The sequence below is a fragment of the Falco naumanni genome, chromosome 7 (genome assembly GCF_017639655.2).
Source record: "Falco naumanni isolate bFalNau1 chromosome 7, bFalNau1.pat, whole genome shotgun sequence".
In the NCBI taxonomy this organism is placed as follows: Eukaryota; Metazoa; Chordata; class Aves; order Falconiformes; family Falconidae; genus Falco; species Falco naumanni.
Window position 1 is genome coordinate 64,121,901 of NC_054060.1, and position 19,251 is coordinate 64,141,151.

General features: G+C 49.4%; 1 protein-coding gene across 5 annotated transcripts in view; it reads left to right on the top strand.

The window, feature by feature from the left end:
• Window positions 1-19,251, top strand: part of FLVCR2 (FLVCR heme transporter 2) — a 41,468-nt gene that overhangs the window by 20,693 nt on the left and 1,524 nt on the right. Inside the window, exons 5-11 of one of the 5 annotated variants that reach the window (XM_040601096.1) lie at window positions 447-550; window positions 7,202-7,312; window positions 7,945-8,050; window positions 8,520-8,631; window positions 9,090-9,145; window positions 10,890-10,987; window positions 18,034-18,099. In XM_040601096.1, the coding sequence (XP_040457030.1) occupies window positions 447-550; window positions 7,202-7,312; window positions 7,945-8,050; window positions 8,520-8,631; window positions 9,090-9,145; window positions 10,890-10,987; window positions 18,034-18,067 (621 nt within the window). In that variant the 3' untranslated portion in view covers window positions 18,068-18,099. The other 4 variants (XM_040601097.1, XM_040601099.1, XM_040601098.1 and 1 more) reach the window with 4 other exon arrangements.

Genomic DNA, 19,251 nt, shown 5'->3' on the forward strand with positions numbered 1-19,251 from the left:
GCCTCGGAAACTGGGCTACTGTAGAGCTTACTGCTGGGGCTGTGTGCCAGAGAGCTCCTTTCCATGCTGCCTTATTGTGGATCCTAATATTTCTGGGTTGAACTGGCTCAAATCCTAACACCAGACAGCAAGCTTCATAGGCACTCTCAGAGGAGTCAGCACAAACCCTGTCTGTGCTGGCCAGTGCTCTCCTTTTTTTCTGGGTTGACTCAGACAGAAGTGTCAAACCACTTTTCTTCATGGGCCAGAATAGGATGCTGCATTGGCTCATAGCGGGCCCAAAAGTGTTCTTGCAAAGGCTAGTTCTGGTTAGTGTGTTACCAGCAGAAGAGGCGTATGGACACTAACCTTGGTGTCTTTTCCTCTCTGGGTTCTCTGCACTTTGCTTCTTGTTGGTTGTGACTTGGCTCCCGCATTTGTGTGAGTGTGTGTGTGTCTCGCCACAGGGGGAGGAGGTGAATGCTGGCAGGATTGGACTCACCATTATACTGTCGGGGATGGTTGGGGCTCTGATCTCCGGCATCTGGTTGGACAGAACCAAAACCTACAAGTAAGTCCCTTGTTTGCCTCTGTGTCCCTAGTGACTGTGCTCTTCCCCCATACTGTGCAGGGAGTAACCCTGTGCAGTTGCAAGTCGGCAGTCCAGGGACTGAATCATTGGGAGGGTTTGTGGGGGAAAAAAATACTGTTTTTCAAAATCCATTTAGTCTAAAGTGAAATTTGGAAGTGTGTGTTAGTCTGCACTGGGCCCATAGAAGATCTGGTTCTAGAGGCCCCGGGGGAGGATGAGATGGCCCAGCAGCTGCTTAATCAGGGATGAGAGAGTTCTTGGCACAAGCAGAATCAAGACTGTACCAGACCATTTCTCAGCCCTTACAAATCAGCTTCTGTGAATCTTTGTCCGGCTTAATGAAAGGCACATTGAATCCAGTGCCCAGAGGCATTGTGTGAGGGCGCGTTGCTGTATTTAGGGCAGGCATAAGGAGTATTGGGGTTGTAAGTGGATGATTCCGAGTTTACTGCCTGGTGGGTTGGGGAGACAGATCTGGCCAGCATGTTCTGCCACCTGCAAAGGGACAGCTAAGAATCTTTGGGTGCCCTGCAACTCCCAGTCCTTAGGAACTCAAACCTCACTGTCACACCTCTGCAGGGTGTCCCAGGGGATGAGGGGATGGAGAACACCTCTTCTGTCTTACGTTGGGGTCCATGTAATCAGCTTTTCAGTTGCCCTGCTGGCTTTGGGAACTGTGCTACAACCTGTTGTCTGATCAGGTTGGGTGAGAGGGAGCTTTACTGGTGGTGAGCTGAGGCAATTTGGAGTTCTTTTCTTTGCGACAGCTTTTCACCTTGGGGAGTCCCACTGTCATTATTCTACCTGGTACCTTGGGCCAGAAAAGCATGTTCTCGTTGCGGGCAGCTTGGATGAATCTGGCTAGCTGTGGGCTTCCAGCTTCTGAAGCGTCCCTAGCTGTCAAGTACAGGGATCAAAAATGGAGAGGAAATGGGCTTCTCTAACACGAAAGAATGGCAGCTGAGGACTCCTGGGGGCGCTGGAAAGAAGAGCAGATGACTAATACAGAGACTGGCAGGTCGCATGTTGCTGTTTCTAGATTGTTGTGTACCACTGAGTAGTTCTCATTTGGCAGTCCTGGGAGATGGAAACACAGCTGTTATGAACTGCACTAGCTAACTGTGCAATCTAATTGGTGTCTCTTTCCAGCCTGGGGGCTAGTGGTAAGGTAGCCTCAACTGGCCCTGCTAGGGCAGATGGTCTTGATTCTCCCTGAGTGGATCTAGGTTGCAGCACGATGGCTGAATAGCTTTCTGTGGCTCACCAGGCAGAACTGGGACTTAAAACTTAGCATAATGGGAGAGGGGAAAAGTATAAATCCTGCATTTTCCCCAGGCTGAGTGCAGAAAAATAGGATTATGCCAGCCATGGAATTTATCCTACAGACCCCAGGGGCTATCTGGGGATAGATTTAGCCCTAGCTGAGGAAAAACACTGCTAAGAATTTGTTCTCTGTTGCAGCCCACAAAGTGGATTTCTGTGGAACTAGCAAAATTTTTCCGAGTGCCACAGAGTCTTTATTTAGCTCCATTTAAAAGTCTATTTTAAAAAAACTGTCAAGATGCCAGATGTTCTAGGTAGGTACCCTCCCCCTTCCCTCCGCTGCTCAGATAGTGTCAAGAACGAAATCATAAGCACATGAAAATCAGGAAGGGAAGATGTCAAGTCCTTTTTTTAGTCAGCTTGGAGTGAGAGAGGGAAGCAAATGAATGGGATCCAGCTGTGACTGAGGGAAGCAGGGGGAGGTTAATAACAGAAGGAATTGCAGAGTTCTGTATGTGTGTTTGATCTTTACTGTCCCATCAGCAGTTCCTTGAAAGGGTGAGGCTGTGCTAAGTCAGGCTTTCCCCATCTGTCATGCTCAGGCACCAAGTGGCCTTGCATTCTTGCTTTTATTTGGCAGGCAAGTCCCTGCAGCAGCCCCTGTGCTGTTTTTATTTTGGGAATTATCAGGCACAGATTTGGCCTGTACAAATATGCGATATATGTTGTGATGAGCGAGCGGTCCCTGAACTGGAGCTGCCTCTGGTGGGACGGTTTGTTGAGAACAGCCCACCTCTTTGAGAGAACATGTTTTGACATCAAGTTAAACGGGGCTTCACGTACATCCTTCGAGTTCCTGGCTCATAGGAGAGATGTGACAGCTGTAGACGGCTGACTGTTTTGGTATTTGTAGGAGAGTCTGGCTCAGAATCAGGGGTTTGGGGACTGGATTAATCAGCACTTCACTTTGGTCACATTTTGCTTTTAAGGGCGGTGTTTACATGGCCTCGAGTCCAGCTGGTTCCAGGCAGCACTTCCACTGTCATTGCTGTATCTGTAAGGCAAGATGTCAGAAATAACCGTCCCTCTCCATTGATTCAGCAGAGAACCACCAGTGGTGTTTTAGACTTAGGTCTGTACAGGCCCAAAGCGCATTAAAATTTGGGCGAGGGAGGAAAGACTTGGATGTTGGAGAATGGGGCACTTGTGTCTCTTCCGCTGGAAGGCGAATGCTCTATCAGCCTACCTGGCCTGCTGTTCGGGTCATCTTGTAGCCCTTTTCCAGGTTAGTACTTGTGTGGTGGATATGCCTTCACCCTGCCCTGCTGTATGTTTTCTGTAAATAACTTATCAAGGCTGTCCTTTTTTTGTGACCTTCATGCAGGAAGAGAGTGGCATAACACTGAGTGCCAAAGGACGATGGGGTGGTGAAAACCAAACCAGCTCCCTTCAGTTCTTCCCTTCTCCAGCATCTGACACCTCAATGTCTTCAGCAGTGAGATCCTTCTGGGAGTATAGGGACAAGGTTCAGGGTCTTGCTCAGTCTGGAATGTGCCGTCCTCATGGCAAAGCCTGTGGAGGCCGTCTGTCATCCCAGTCCATGCAGCAGAGCGCTCTGGAGCTGCACACAACATCCCCGTGAGCAGCTAAAGCCGTGGCACTTGGCTGTGGCCTACCACCTACCCCTTGTTCATTTGTTGCTTCAGATGTTGCTTGACTAGTGTTTTTGCAGTGCCAGTCCCCTGTGAGTCTGGTCCTGTGCCTTTGGCTTTCCTTGTCCAAGTGACCTTGTGAGACACTCCTGGGCTGGGCCATGCCCGTTCCTCACCCTAGGGCTTCCTCTGGAGTTGGCTGAACAGCAGTTGTACTCTCCATTTCAGTCCTGTTCCCTGCTGGTGCTGACCCTGGCTGGTTTTTTTCCCTAAGGTCTCTCTTTTCTCACAGCCCTTTGTGTGAACTATTTAATCCGCCCCTTCAGGAGCGTAGGGAATGTGGCTGGGAGGGCAGATGAGTGTCGGGGCAGCTTAGGTTCACCTAAGTGACAAGCGTGTCGGCTCCTTCGCCGATCTCCCTCTGGCTCTGCTGCAGAGACTTACTTGGCAGCTGGTGCCTTCTTACCACTGCTTCTGCACTGATGCTCTGGGCTTCCTTCCCACACAACACGAGGGTGGGTTGACCCTCGTTGTCCTAAGGTGATGTAGCTTCAGCCTGCACTCGCTGCACTAATGAGCCTACGAAGGAGACTGGCGGTACCTGTTCCAGGCGAGGATAATTATCAGTCCCTGGAGGGCCGTCATGGGAACAGGTTGCTAAAAACACTAGAACGCTGTGCACATGTCCTCTGTGAATCTGCTTCTCCTCTTTTGTGTTTATATGTCTCCTGTAAGATTTATGGCTATGATAAGAGGCTTATCAAGCAGAACTGTGCATTCTTCCACATCCATTTGCCCCGAGGGCCATGGAGCATTCTTCTTGTCCTCTAGTGAACATGGTGACAAAAGCCACTTCCTGAAAAACTGGTGGTTTTCTGAGAAACTGGTGACACTGCCTTAATGTCTTTCCCCAGGGATTTCCTTGTTTCCCTGTGCACCAGTGCCTACCTGTGTCCCAGTTAAACCCTTTTCAAAATTTTGGGTCTTGCTTGGACTGCTGGACACTAAATTTCTATTTTTCTGTTGTCAGCTTGGCAGAGTGGGGTTTTGCTAAGGTCTGGTTTAGCAGAAGTCTCCTTGTGTGCTTGAGGCTGTTTCCTGCAGCAGGAGTTGCGTTCAGGGCTGTCTGTCAAGTCCAAGTGGAGTCTGTTCAGTCCCGTGGAGAGCAGGTAGCTGCTCAGCCTGTGGCTTCAGGGTGCTTCCTGATGTGTGAGTTCCACAGCACACAAGTCTGCTGTCTGGTTCTTACGCAAGGCTCTGTTGATTTGTTTTGTCCTGCTGGATCCTAACGATTTGGGGAGGTCAGTGAGGAAAGCTTGTAGCCTCCTAGAGCCAGCTAATGTGCGGTAGATGAGGTGCCCACGGCAAGACCAAATGTTATTTTGTCTCCCACTTAGTTCTGCGGTTCCAATAACACCTTCAAGAGCTGCCTGCTTCTACGAGCCTGCTTGCTCTAGTTCTCAGTGGGGGACTGCATGTTCTGGGAACTCCTTTCTTGCAGCTTGACTAATGAAATGGCATCAATGTGAAGCAAATTCCTGACCGCATCTGGCCACGAGCAGCTGCTGGCAATGATAGAGTGAATCGGATATAAACTACTTGGAATATTTGAACCATAAGCCTAGCAAGCAGGGTGAGATTTTGTGGGACTATCCTTAGAGCTCTGCGCTGAGATCAAAACTGGCTATGGGGAGAAAAAATAATAAGCCCCTTCCATGTGCCAGGTGTCCCTGCTGACAGGGACTAAGCTTTTTAGGGCCACAGCCCCCTCCTGGAGGCCTGCACTGTTGTAGCACTGACTGCTGTGTAGTTTGGAGACTCCTGTTTTATGGATGGAGCACTCAGTTCAAACTTGGTCTGTGCAGCCCACAGGGAGCTGTAATTCTGGCCTTGAGCCCCTTACCTAGTCAGCAGTTTTCCTCCACAGCTACTTGTTAAGAGATGGGAGACATAAGAACTCATCAGAGATATCTGAGGAACCTGTATTGAGCAGAAAAAGGCTTTTACCTGCTTCTCTTTCTGGGGCTGCTCCTTAACTCCTCTGTCAGTCTTTCATCTCTTCTTCTGCAGCCTCCAGGCTGCGTGTTGGCCACGTAGCAGCTCTAGAATGGGTTATAGCAGAAATAAAAGCCTCTCTATGCTGCCTTCACAGATGACTTTTTTCCTCCATGAAAGCGTTGGAAAGAACACATTCCAGAAATGACAGTATTGGAGGTTAAGGAATTTGCCTACCACTTTATTACAAAACAAAATTAGTTGTTACAGCAAAATGTTGTTTAGCCTTTCAATACCTTAAATGTGTCTGGTGAACCTTTGCAAGCATGGATCGATAGTTGAAGTCTGAAATTAGCTGCTAAGCCTGTATTTGAGTAAGACTTGACATATGAGCATGAGCCTCGCTGACTTCATTGCAGCAGTGAGGGAGGACAGAACCTTAGCTGGAACATTCTGGTTTTATCTGTAGTATTTCGGTGTACTGGAGACATTTTATTACACAATATAAAACTAGCTGCTTGTTTGGGGTTGGATTTTTGACAGTAGCCACTTGCATTAAAAAGGAGGAAACAAAGTTAAAAGTTTGAGGTCTAGCTGCTTTAGTAGCATTCTAGGAACTGATACGAAACACATTCTTTAATGGATTAAGATTAAATACGGTAGAAAGTACACAAATAGCTTGTAGTTATACATTTAACTTCTTCCTAAAAGATGATGGCCAAAAAGTTTTGTCAGCTCTGGTAACTGTTCTGCTTTTTAGATCCTGGTGGAATTTCAGTCAGGTAAAGTGTTTACCTTTTCCTTCCTTCCTATGTGGCAAGGGTTCTCTTGGCATCTACTCAGGGATGACAACTGCTAACTTTTCAGTTCTGGTAATGTTGGCCTGGGCTGCTGCATGTGTTGCACAGTACTGAGCTGACTGACGTTCCTCACTGTGGCCAGACTGCAGGTCTGTCTGTTCCCAGGATTTGCCTGGCATGATTTCTGGGCATGGGATTTCTTTGTCCCCTCTGCCCAGAGACAAGAGCTCGTGGCTCAGCTCCTGTTGGCCATGGAACTGGCACTAGCCCTGCTCAATGCTCCTGTGGCTTGGGTGTGAGGCTGTGAGAGCAACATGGCTTGCAAATCACCTCTCTAAGTACAGTAGGCAGTTTAAACACAGAAAGGAGCAGCAATGAAAGGTGTTTTGGATAGCACTGAAACACTGGCACTTCTTCCCTTTGCTTTCCTGCTTGGAAGTGCTCAATCCCCTTGGCTCCTGCTTATAAGTAAGTGTGTTCAACTGGTTATAGTACAGAGTGTCCAAGAAAGATTAGTGATCTCTTTATTTGGCTCTTGTTCTCCCCCTCAAGAGGTATGTACGGTACGTGACCAGGGACATGCAGCCCATGGTAGGATCTCAGCTTCTTGGCTGCCTCATAGGTGCCTCCTTATAGATGTGATGCCCTGACCCCACAGGGAGCAAAGCCCCTGGTCATGAGGTAGGGATGTTAAAACTCCTAGGTCCTGTTCCTGCTTTTCCTGCTGCCCTGCTGTGTGTGCAGGCCTTTGTGCTCTCTGTCAGTTCAGTTCCTCTGTCTGGGGTAAGGGTGTCAGAGCACTGTGCCGCTTTTTTTAATTTTTATTTTTCTTTAAACCATGTGCTGTAAACTATACCAAGATTTGTGGGCAAAAAGGAGGACTGGATTAAATAAAACCCTGACTCTGCTTTTCCTTGCAGACAGACAACGCTAGTTGTCTATATCATGTCTTTCATGGGAATGATAGCCTACACCTTCACTCTGAGCTTAGGACACCTCTGGGTGGTCTTTGTGACTGCAGGCATACTGGGGTAAGTTCACATGCAGGCTGCTTTCCTCTACACGCGAGCTGCTAGGGGGTGAGCAGGGAGGCAGAGGTCATGGTGCAGGAAGGATTGGGGAGAGCTGTAACCTGTGTGTGGCTCCTGCATGGTTTAAGGACAAAATGACCTGCTCTTCCCACCTCCCTCTTGTGTTTCATTAGTCAGGGACATTAGTATGGCCCTGCTCAGCTGCGGCTGCCCTAAATGTTCCAGGTAATCAAGTGAAAGCATTTGGGAAGGCAAGTGGTACCAAAGCCCCAGAGATGACCAATGGGCAGGAGTAAAAAGCATGTGGGCCTGGGTGGCTGTTTGACCATGCTGGGGCTGATGCCCCTTAGAGTTACTTGTGGAAGATGCTGCTTTTAATGCCTTGTTCTTACAGCAATCAGCAGCTCCCTGCTGGCCTGCCTCTGTGCCTTGAGGCTGTGGGCAAAAGTATTTCTGGGTAGGAGGAGGTGCCATGGTGAGGGAGTCAGACCACTGCCCAGATTATGACAATGCTAGGGGACACATCCTGTGCAGTCAGTGAAGCATCCCAAAAAGGATATGGGCTATACTGTGCCTCTTCAGTCTTCCTTCAGACAGTTGCTGAGTCTTCCTTTCTCTGTGTTTCTTTACAGGTTTTTCATGACAGGATACCTTCCCCTGGGCTTTGAGTTTGCTGCAGAGTTGACATACCCAGAATCGGAAGGAACATCATCAGGGCTCCTTAATGTCTCAGCACAGGTAGATGTTTTCCCTTTGCTTGCCTCTTTATGATTTAATCTCTCTGCCTATAGTTCCCAGGCTTGACTCCTATGTCTTGTGCATGACTATTGTAATGTACTGCAGGTCTATGCACCCCGGGACCTGGCTTTTTGAATGATGTTCCTCATGGCATTTCTCTACTGGCACCCATTCAGTTTCTGCTTAGGAAAATCTATCGGGATGCTAGTCATCCTTGCCTTTTCCAACGTTGCTCCTAACACTCTGGGACCTGGCTTTTCTCCACTGAGAGATGGGATTCCAGCCTTAAGGGTCACGTGTCTTCCTATCAGCTGCAAGGAGGTGCCTCTGGATGTGGTTATAACCACCCTTTAGCCTCACTAGGCCAACTGCTTGGCCTGCCTGTATGCTCTGATACTTTGGTAAAGCTGGGAAGTTGTTCAGGCTGCTTTATAATAACAGTACAGCTTGACATTGCCTTTGTTTGTAGATTTTTGGTATTGCCTTCACCATTGGCCAAGGGCAAATCATGGATCACTTTGGGCCGAGTGAAGGAAACATCCTTCTTTGTTCCTGCCTGTTCCTGGGGACCATTTTGACAGGTAATTAAAATTTTCAATTTATTCAAAAATCAACAAATTAAATTGTTCCTCTGCTGTGACTCTTCCCTTTGGGTTTGGCATATGAATTGGAGGTCTTTTTGTGCATAGTGGTACCTGCAGGAGAGGGCAGGACGCACACAGCAGTCCCATAGCAATGCTGCTGTGCTTCTTCAAGCATCTAGTCTGTGTTACAGAGAACATGCAACACTTCTTGCTCTGGCTGCTGGCCGAGGTCTCAAAGACACACCTTCTGCATGCTGGAGGTATATAAGGAGTCTGTCCTGCCTGTTTCAGAAGTGCTGTCTGCCTCATCCAGGAGAGTGGTTTCCCTTGCTCACCACAATGTGTTCCTACCTCCTCTGGGGCTTCTGCTGCCCCTTTGAGCCCTGGTGAAATTGATTTGGGCTCTGCACTGTGACTTAACTGCCTTCACATATCTGTTCCTCCCTCTGTCCCAGCATTCATTAAGGCTGATCTCCGAAGACAGCAGGCCAATTTGGATAATGAACAGACGGTGAGTAAACCCTGCCTTGAATCCCTGCCGTGCCCCTGATATTAGCTCAGGACAACACCCAGCCTCTCTCCTTTCTAGGAACAGGGCTGGCCCTTTCCGTTACGATTGCAGCTGTGACTCTTATCCCACTACTTCTTGCCCAGCCTGTGGGGAAGCTCCTTGTTGGCATTTCAGACAGGTGGCTGTAATCCCAGCTCTGCCAGCCACCAGGGCCTTTGTTTGCTTTCTGTTAACATCATGCAGAATCTGTAAGCTCTGGTCCTTTGGGAGTCCGCAGGGCTTCACACATCTTTGTCTTGACTAGGGACAGATGTAGGGCAGTGCTGTGCTTGCTTCTCTCCCCTGATAATGCACTGAGCCCTCCAGTGCTTTGCCCTTGTTTAGAGCTGGGTAACTATTCTTCCAGGCCCCTAGGGAGGCGGGTTGTTCCTCTTATTCTCTGTCCTCAGCCGCCAAGTGGGGTTCAGTGTATGGACCTGGAGGAAGCTAGGTGGCAAAGCCCAAATGAGGGCTTGAGCAGCCTGGCTCCCCACACTGTGCAGTGCTGCCGACAAGGCTGCTAGTGCATATGTGCACACCAGAGCTTGGGGTATGATGTCCCTGTGGCACGCTGTGCGATAAATGCAGCTGTTTGCACGTGGGAGAGGGCCTCTGGTAAACTAATGGCAGTGGATACTCTTAGAACCTCTCCCTGCAGGGAAAGGGCATGGTTGTTGAGGCTCTCTTCCTTATTGCTCTGGGCTCCTCTTCTAGGATGTCAGCAGAGACATCCACTCAAGGTTCATGAAGCCATCAGCGACCATGACTAGCAAAGTGCATAAGCTCGGTTCTCTGCTGGCTCGAGTCAGTTCTTTTCAGAAGACAGTGCTGCCTTCCTCCAGATAATCTAACCAGTCCAATCTGGAGAGAGACCAGAAGGTCCAAGAAGCAGCTCTGCTCCAACAGCTGCCCAGGAAGGTGGATTTTCAATTACAAAATATATGGGGGTTTTTATTTTTATTTTGCTTTTTTATTTATTTTTACTGAACTGTCTGAGCACAGATGCAGAGGGTAGGAGAATTAAAGGGAATTGATGCTGCCTTGAGTAGTTCCTGCATATATAATCCCAGACTAGATGGGGGGAGGGGTGGGTGGGGAAAGGCTGTACAATGTACTCAGTTTGGGTAAAGGAGGCTCCCCTCGTTGTCATAACTTAAAAAGAACTCCTGCTTTTTTTTTCTGCTCTGAGGCTTACAGCTTTGGCTGGTTTTAGCAGTGGTGAGCATCATGTTCTACGGGACCAAGTTAAAGACAGCTGCTCTCCCAGAATCCTGGTGTCAATGGGGGTAACTGGAACACACTTAGCTAAGCTGAGCAGGGGTAAAGACTAGTCCGTTTTGATACATTCTCTGAGGAGGGCATAAGGGACACCCCATCGCTCCCCCAAACATGGCCTCCATGTGGCTGAACTCACCTGGGTACTTCTCAAGCTCAACAAACAACCCTGGGTGCTCAGCCAGCTGAAGGCGGGCTGAACCTGATGTCCTGTGCTAATGCAATCAGGGGAGCAGCCAGCTGGGCTTGGGCATTATGTGCTGCCTTCATGAAGAGCTCTGATAGAGTCAGGTACTGGAGCTTTTCTGCATGGCACAGCTGCCTCACATGCTTGGGTGACTACTGGTTTCTTCCTTTGCCTGTTCCTCTTATTTCCCTCCCTACTTGCCTCCATCTTTTCTGGGATGGTGACTTCTGGCTGTTGTTACAGAGACTCCAAGGCAGCAATCAGCTCACGGATTACGGGACTGTAGCTTGTAACCCTAACCCCATCAATTCCCATTCCTGCTCACTAGCTCATACACAAAGGTAGGAAAATCGCACTAATCTGCTTCTCTGAACACTCACAGGTGGCGCAGGCACCAAGCCAATGGCACTTCTGGGGTGACAGCAATGGCTGTAGAGTACTGAGAATCTTTCTGACCTTCTCAGATGCCCATCTGAGAGGAAAGACAAGACAGCTTTCAAGAACAGAGTGGAGATCCCACCAGACTTATGTCAGACAGGGCCATAGGGATTCAATTAGGTGCAGCAAGGCAAAGCCAAAGCCTGGCGCTGGAGCAGATGGAGAACGGAATTGTCAGGAAGTTACTGAGGAGAGGAGTTACAGGTGTTTGGAGACTCTTCTCTGACATTACTTTTACAGTCCAGATTCATAGCTGGAGTGATACCAGGAGCCCTATAGAAGAGTCTGGCTTTGATTACAGCCAGGGCGCATGGCCAGCTTCAAGAAGGAAGTTCAAAAACATCTAGTAATAACAGAGTCATTGGGTTGGTGCCTTTTGGTATAAGAATACCTGAAAATCGTAAAGCTCTGTGCTTGCTGATCTGTGAATCTCAATGGCACTTGACATTTTCTCAGCTGTTGCTCGGGGTGTAACGCTTTATTACTCACTGCCTTCTGCTTTGCACTCACTGGCTAATCTGCCAAGTTAACTACATTACCCTTTGTTTGTCAAGGTGTTCATTGAGTGTGTGTATCACTTAGGGCCACAGCCAACAGGACTAACAGGAAAAAGCAGAGTGAGTCTGTTGGCAAAAACAGTGTTAATACTGCTATGACTACAGCGTGTGCTACAGGGAGCGTGAAGCTGCGGCCCTTTTGTGCAAATGCGAGGAAAAGTCCCATGGGCAGGGAAAGATCCGACTCCAGGCTGAATGCTTCTGAAGCTGTCTCCGTGCTGCAGTCTGTGGCAATTTTAGCAGGGTACACGTGTGGTTTTGATTTGGGAGTAAGTAGTTGAGAAGATGTAGCTGCATGAGCTGGGCGAGCCTGCTTGGGGTATGCTGGTATTTTTTTGATGGCTGAAGTTTACGTCATCACGTTTGTTAGCAGACCTAGTTTGGTACAGTTGCCAGTGTTACCACTGACATCCCAGTTGCAAAATAGACACTGCGAGGCTCAGGCATATTGCTGCGTATGCCCTGTGTCAAAACTGCTTCCATAAAGAAAAAAAAAGGTCGTTGTAACAGGAGAGTCCCTTCTGAAGGGAACAGAAAGCCCATTCTTGGGGAAGTCTGCTGCCTCCCTGAGGCCTAGGTTAAAGATGTGAAAAGAAACCTTCCTGCCCTTGTATGGCCCTCAGATTATTACCCATTACTGATTTTTCAGGTAGGCAGTGACGAAGTTGCAACAAGAAGTCTGAGGGCAATCAAGAGACTTGAGGGCCTTGGGATGGCTGGTTAAGGGATCAGGAGCACAAGCAGTGTTCTCCTCTGTCCTTCCAGTTGCAGGGAATGATGGGTGAAGAAACAGAAAGAGCCAGCGGATCAATACCTGGCTCAGAGCCTGGTGTCACGGGTAGAATTTTGGTTCTTTTGGTCATGGATTGGTTTCCATGACACCAGGCCTGCTGGCAACAGGTGGGGTGTACCTGTCTCAAAGTGGGAAAGCTATCTTTGCACAGGCATTAGCAGGGTTCACTGAAAGAGCTTTAAACTAGATTTGAAGGGGGAAAGGGATGAAACCAGGCTTGCTAGAGGTAAACCTGGGGGCAGCACACCAACGTTTGAGGGACAGTGTGCTAGCAAAGTCCTTTGGTCTGCCATTTCAGTGGGGGTAGGGGATGGAGAACCACACAGCAGCAGAGACAGAAAGGGTTATTGATGTGTTAGAAACCGTGGAAACACCTGAGAATGGTTGTGTAGGAGTTAGGGCTTCTCCCCCCATGAAGGTGGTGGGATAGATAGCCCAAGTGAATGTCTACACCAGTGCACGTGGCACAAGCAACAAACAGGAGGAGCTGGAAGCCCTTGTGCAGCAGGAAAACTAGGGTATAGTTGCCATCAAAGAAACGTGGTGGGATGACTTCTCCAACTGGAATGTTGCAGTGGATGGCTATAAACTCTTCAGAAGGGATAGGTGAGGAAGGAAAGATGGTGGCCTAGCCCTGTATGTCAGGAAGTGTTTTTGTTGTCTAGAGCTCAATGATGGTGACATTAGGGTTGAATGTTTATGGGTGAGAATCAGGAGGAAGGCCAACCAGGCAGATATCATGGTGGCAGTCTGCTGTAGACTACCCAACCGGAAGAAGAGACAGATGAAATACTCAATAAGCAGCTGGGAGAAGTCTCACAGTCACCAGCCCTTGTTCTCACAGGGGACTTCAACTTAACAGATGTCTGCTGGAAATACCGTACAGAGAGAAGAAACAGTCTAGGAGGTTCCTGGAGTGTGTGGAAGATAAATTCTTGGCACAGCTGGTGAGGGAGCCAACTAGGGAAGGTGTCCGGCTGGACCTGCTTTTTGTGAACAGAGGAGGACCTGTGGGTGATGTGGTTGGAGGCTGTCTTGGGCCCGGCGATCACAAAATGATAAGAGTTTTTGGTTCCTGGAGGAGGGGGTCAGCAGAAATGCTGCCTTGGACTTCCAGAGGGCAGGCTTTGGCCTGTTTAGGAGATTGGCTGGCAGAGTCCCTGGGGAGGCAGCCCTGAAGGGCCAAGGGGTCCAGGAAGGCTTCAAGAAGGAAATCTGAAAGGCGCGGGAGCAGGACATCCTCATGATGGATGGAAGAGGAGCTGGCGGGGAAGAAAGCCAGCCTGGCTGAACAGAGAGCATTGGCTGGAACTCAGGGTAAAAAGGAGAATTTATGACCCTTGGAAGAAGGGGCAGGCAACTCAGGAGGACTACAACAATGTTCTGAAATTTGAAGGGCCAAAGCCCAACTAGAACTTAATCTGGCTACTGCTGTAAAAGCAATAAAAAAATGTTTCTATAAATTCATTGATACAAAAGGAGGGGCTAGGGAGGATCTCCATCCTTTATCAGACATGGCGGGGGGGGCGGAAATCTAGTGGCAAAGGATGAGGACAAAGGATAAAGACTCAGGTGAAGAAGGCATTAACAGTAAGACCAGTTGTTTGCTGGATACCCAGCCCCCTGAGCTGGAAGACAGGGACAGGGAGCAGAATGAAGCTCCCATAATCCAAGGGGAAACTGTTAGCAACCTGCCGCACCACTTAGACACACACAAGGCCAAGGGGCTGGATGGGATCCACCCAAGGGCACTGAGGGAGCTGGCAGAAGAGCTCACCAAGCCACTTTCAATCAAATTTATTACCAGTCCTGGCTAACTGGGGAGGCCCCAGTTGACTGGAAGTCAGCAAATGTGCAAGAAGGGCTGGAAGGAGGATCCAGGGAGCTACAGGCCTGTCAGCCTGACTTTGGTGCTGGGAAGGTTATGGAGCAGATAGTCTTGAATGCCATCACACATCTTGTCCAGGACAACCAGCCAGGGTTTATGAAAGGCAGGTCCTGCTTGGCAAACCCAATCTCTTTCTGTGACAAGGTGATCTGCTTAACGGATAAGGGAAAGGCTGTGGATGTTGTCTGCCTAGACTTTTGTAACGCCTTTGACACAGTTTCCCATGGCATTCTTCTGGAGAAACTGGCTGCTCGTGGCTTGGACAGGCATACCATTCACTGGGTAAAAAAGTGGCTGTGTGGCCAAGCCCAAAGGTTTGTGGGACAGCCAGTCACAAGTGGTGTTTCCCAGGGCTCAGTGTTGGGGCCAGTTCTGTTCAATATCTTTACCAATGATCTGGATGAGGGGATCCAGTGCACCCTCAGCAAGTTTGTAGATGACACCGAGTTGCCTGCTGGAGGGCAGGAAGGCTCTGCAGGGGGCTCTGGGCGGGCTGGACCGATGGGCTGATGCCAGCTGTGTGAGGTGTAACAAGGCTCAGGGCCGGGTCCTGCGCTGGGGTCACAGCAACCCCACACAGTGCCACAGGCTGGGGCAGAGCGGCTGGAAAGCTGCCTGGGGGAAAGGGCCTGGGGGTGCTGGTCAACAGCCACTGAACAGGAGCCAGCAGTGTGCCCAGGTGGCCAAGGCGGCCAACAGCGTCCTGGCTTGTGCTTGAAACAGTGTGGCCAGCAGGACCAGGGCAGTGCTCGGCCCCCTGTGCTCGGCACTGGTGAGGCTGCACCTCGAATCCTGTGTTTGGTTTTGGGCCCCTCACTGCAAGAGGGACATTGAGGTGCCGGAGCGTGTCCAGAGACGGGCAGCGGGGCTGGGGAAGGGGCTGGGGCACAAGTGTTGTGAGGGGCGGCTGAGGGAACTGGGGTCGTGTAGCCTGGAGAGCAGGAGGCTGTGGGGGGACCTGATCGCTCCCCACAGCTGCCTGAAAGGAGGTTGCAGGCAGGTGGGGGTCGTCTCTTCTCCCAAGTAACAAGTGACAGGACAAGAGGGAACAGCCCCAAGTCGCACCAGGGGAGGTTCAGATTGGATATTAGGAAAAATCTTCACTGAAAGGGTGGTCAGGCATTGGGACAGGCTGCCCAGGGAGGTGGTTGTGTCACCATCCCTGGAGGTGTTTAAAAGACATGCAGATGTGGCGCTTAGGGACATGGTTTAGTGGTGGCCTTGGCAGTGCTGGGTTAATGGTTGGACTGGGTGATCTTAAAGGTCTTTTCCAGCTGAAACCATTCTGTGATTCTGTGGCTGCTGCAAGGACAATGCTGACATGCAGAGTCAGATGTGAGCTTCCAGAGGATGCAGTGCTGTGGAGTCGATGACAGTGGGTCTTCCCCTGTCTTGACCCAGTGGAGGTGCAGTCCCACGGTAGAGGTAGGCAGCTAGCTTATTGTTTTCTCTGGGGGCTCATCATCCAGAGCATTGATCTACAAAGTGTGATTCTTCCTGGTGAAGAAGCAGAAAAGATCTGATTGGAAAACTGTCACAATCTTTAGCTGGATGCTCAGCTGTTGAGTGGCTTTGGTGGAGAGTAGGACTGTGGAACAGCCTGATTTCCCAGTGTATTAAAGAACACACGAGGGAAAAACCCACATGTTGATCTCACAGGGAAAGGGCCTCCATTTTCACCTGGTAGTGACTTCCAGTGACAAAATGGAAAGCCTAGAATTTGGCTGAGCTGTTGACTTTGCAGGGAGAAGAGCAAAGCCATACATAAAGCCAATAGCTTCAGTGGCAAGAATCAGCATTTATCAGCCTGGACTTTCTGTCCAGGAATCACAGCCTCTCAACAGGCACCTGTCAGAGCTCTTGGCTACTGCGTCCACACTGCAGGATGTTTTCCCTTCTTCCTGCAGGACCTACCTTGTGTTTACAAGCAGTTTGTCTTCTATCAGTGCCCTTATCTGCTTATGATTATAATCAAACAGATGTTGCAATTAGTGGAACTTGTAGTGGGAACTAAATTAGCCTAATGGCATCGCGGACACCTTGTCCTCTATTAATAAAGCTGTAGTGTGGTTCCAGCAATCCTCCCACTTGTGTCTGCCTCAGTTCCCAGAGTGCCAGCAGGGTTAGCTTTCTGCATCTCTAGACGCTTGGATCAAATGCCCGTTTTACACGATAATGAGTCTCTTTGTGGGTTGCCTTTGTTGTAAGGACATCTGAAGCCCTTCCAACATTGTGCCTTTAGGTTTCCTAGTCTGTCAGTTGATTCATCATGCATGTGACGCTGACAAATATGCTGCGCTCAGCCTGTGCTCATCTGCTCCTGGTTTCCAGTCTGTGCAAACCTTCCTGTATTGTCGTTCAAGAAGAGTCTTGGGCAGCATCTTGGAAATACTTATAAGCTTGTGTAGGTTTTTAAGAAAGCAGCTATCATACAGAGTGCAAGATTTCAAAGTGGCAGGACTGTCTTTTTGTTCAAATTTGGCTTTGCTAGGCCTCTTTGAAACGTGCAAATGTGATTAATGTGTTGAAGGCACCTGAGACTACTCTGTGCTGGTCTTATACAGTGGTAGATAAACTGAATTTTTGTGTGTGTGTGTTTCTGCAAAGAACCTATTCTTGATAGCAGAGAGTAAGGAACAAAGTGGTTTCAGACTTTGACCTGGTTTTTGAATTGTAATAAAATTTAAAAACTTTTGTCTGGAGTATTATGCTACCAGCAGAACTGAGCACTGGTGAATGGATGATTTGGATGACCAGGGACCTGCTCTGGGTGTACAGCCACAGTAAGTGATTTGTTTAAAACAGGACTGAAGTTCTGCTGTGTCCTGAAACCATATTCTGGATAAATCAGGACTCGATCAGGGCCAAGTACCTTTTTTTGCTGGTTTTACATCTGCCTGGGTGTAAAGACGCATCTGAGGGATCTCAGTGCAATACCCAAAAGCATGTTGCTTTTTGCTCCCGAGGCCAGCGTGATTTAGAGGCTGGCTTAGGGCATGAGGGCAAGCCCTAATAGCCCTCAGGAGCTTACTGGAGTCCCTTGCAAGCTGTAGCATGCTTACTCTCTAGTGAAATACTGCCAATAAAAAAAAACCCTGCTGGAATCTTGTGTAGCAAGCAGAAAGTGTGCACGCCATCCTCTGCTTCCTAAACTTCCCTGCTCCATTTCTGTGCTTACTGTATGGCAAGCAACCTTTCCCTCCTATTCCAAAGCCATGGGCAGGCCATCGGCATCCCCTTTTCCAGTACCATGACTCCGGGCTGTGAGAGCAGCCTTCCTTTCCCAAGGCGGTGGAGCCTTGCAGGCTGCCTGATTTCCTACACCTTTTTTCCTGTAGCTCCACGGCAGGCGAGAGCTCTTCAGACCCCGGAGGTCCTTGGGCAGCCTGTTCAGAGTTGCCGGAGTGTTTCCATGCTGCATTCTGGTGGGGTTTCCCAAGCCTAAATACAGCTTTCCTCTTACTCCTCCCGCTGGCACTACTTCATGCACGCTGCTACCCCTCCTGCTGGTAGGAGTTCCCTCTCTGCATTTCCTGGCTTGTGCTTCCAGGCATCTCTCTGAAGCTTTCCTGACCTCACTCCTCAGCTTTGGGATCTTGCTGCTGACCTCTGTAAAACGTTTTCACCGGCAGTTTGTCTAAGAGGCTACTCAAAATGAAACTGTTTCCTATCTCTTGCTTCCATGTTGCCTGAACTTCTCCTGAACTGCAGTGGGGATGTGAACCTCTGTCCTGTGCACCTCTGACTCCTGCCTCAGATGTCAAGTCTTGCCCCACAGTGAGTTAACTCAGAACCCAGGCTGTGGGAGGCTCCGTGTTTACCCTTGCAAGCCTGCATGCTGTCTTCTGAATCGGTGACAACTGGGGTGTCTCATTGTAAGCAGAGCCAGAACTTGAAGAGACGTTATCCAAAATCCCCTGGGGGAAGGAGAAGCTTCGGGTTTAATCCTAACACACCCCAGAAAGGCTCAGCAGAGGAGCTCATCAAGCTCCACCCAAGAAGGCTGAACTGGAATTGCAAAAGTTTTGGCAGTTTCATACAGCCCAGGATAGGGTGGTAACTGGGCAGGAGTTTTCGGTTGTCTTTGCTTTTCCTTTGGGAAACGTGTGGGAAATGACTCTACAGCTTCCTCCGTCTTAAGGGAAGAAATTGTAGGAGGGTTCAAGGCATCAGACTAGTTCTTCTATAGGATTTATGCAGAAAATTTCTGCATAAGTTTGTTTGTCTTATGAATAAGTGAATATTTGCCTCTTATTTCTTAGGGCTTTTTAAGATATGAGTAATGAACTTTGGAAAAGGCCTTATCTGTACCACTGTGTGGAATTATCCCAGCCGTTAAGTCCAAGCTGGGGACAGGGAAGAAGCAGGGCAGAGGGTGCCAGCCCTGAATGGGGGGGTGGTGATGAAAAGACTTGAAGATGAGCGGAACCAGCAATCTGTCTGGGAGTTGATGGGGCCCTCAGATATACTAGAGTAAGGACAGAGAGGAGCTAGTAGCTGTGCTGAGCCTCCTGAGGGTGCATAGGATGCAGGTTCTTTCTGGTGCTTGTAGGGACACTGCGCTGCCCCATGGCATGGCAGAGGAGCTCCCAGCTCTTTCCCTTGCCCAGGGAACGGGCCCTGCAGCTTCACCACTTTGAGGCTGATCTTGTGTCACAGTGAAATGTCTTCAGTGAGCTGACTGTGGGGCTGATACCTGGCTGGGCTGGCCCAGCTTCTGTGAATTAACTGTGGTCTGAGGACTACAGCAAGTAGGTTCAGGGAAGAGGGACCCTTGCTCTGCCCTGCTGCCCAGCAGCCCTTGTCTAGAATGGTCTAGAGGAGAAGGGAACCAGGTGCACTCCTTGAGGATGGTGATTCTTGTCTGGGGATTTTTCTGCAGACTAGCAGGAGCTGTAAATTACCAGCTGGTCTCTCTGAGGCCTGGGT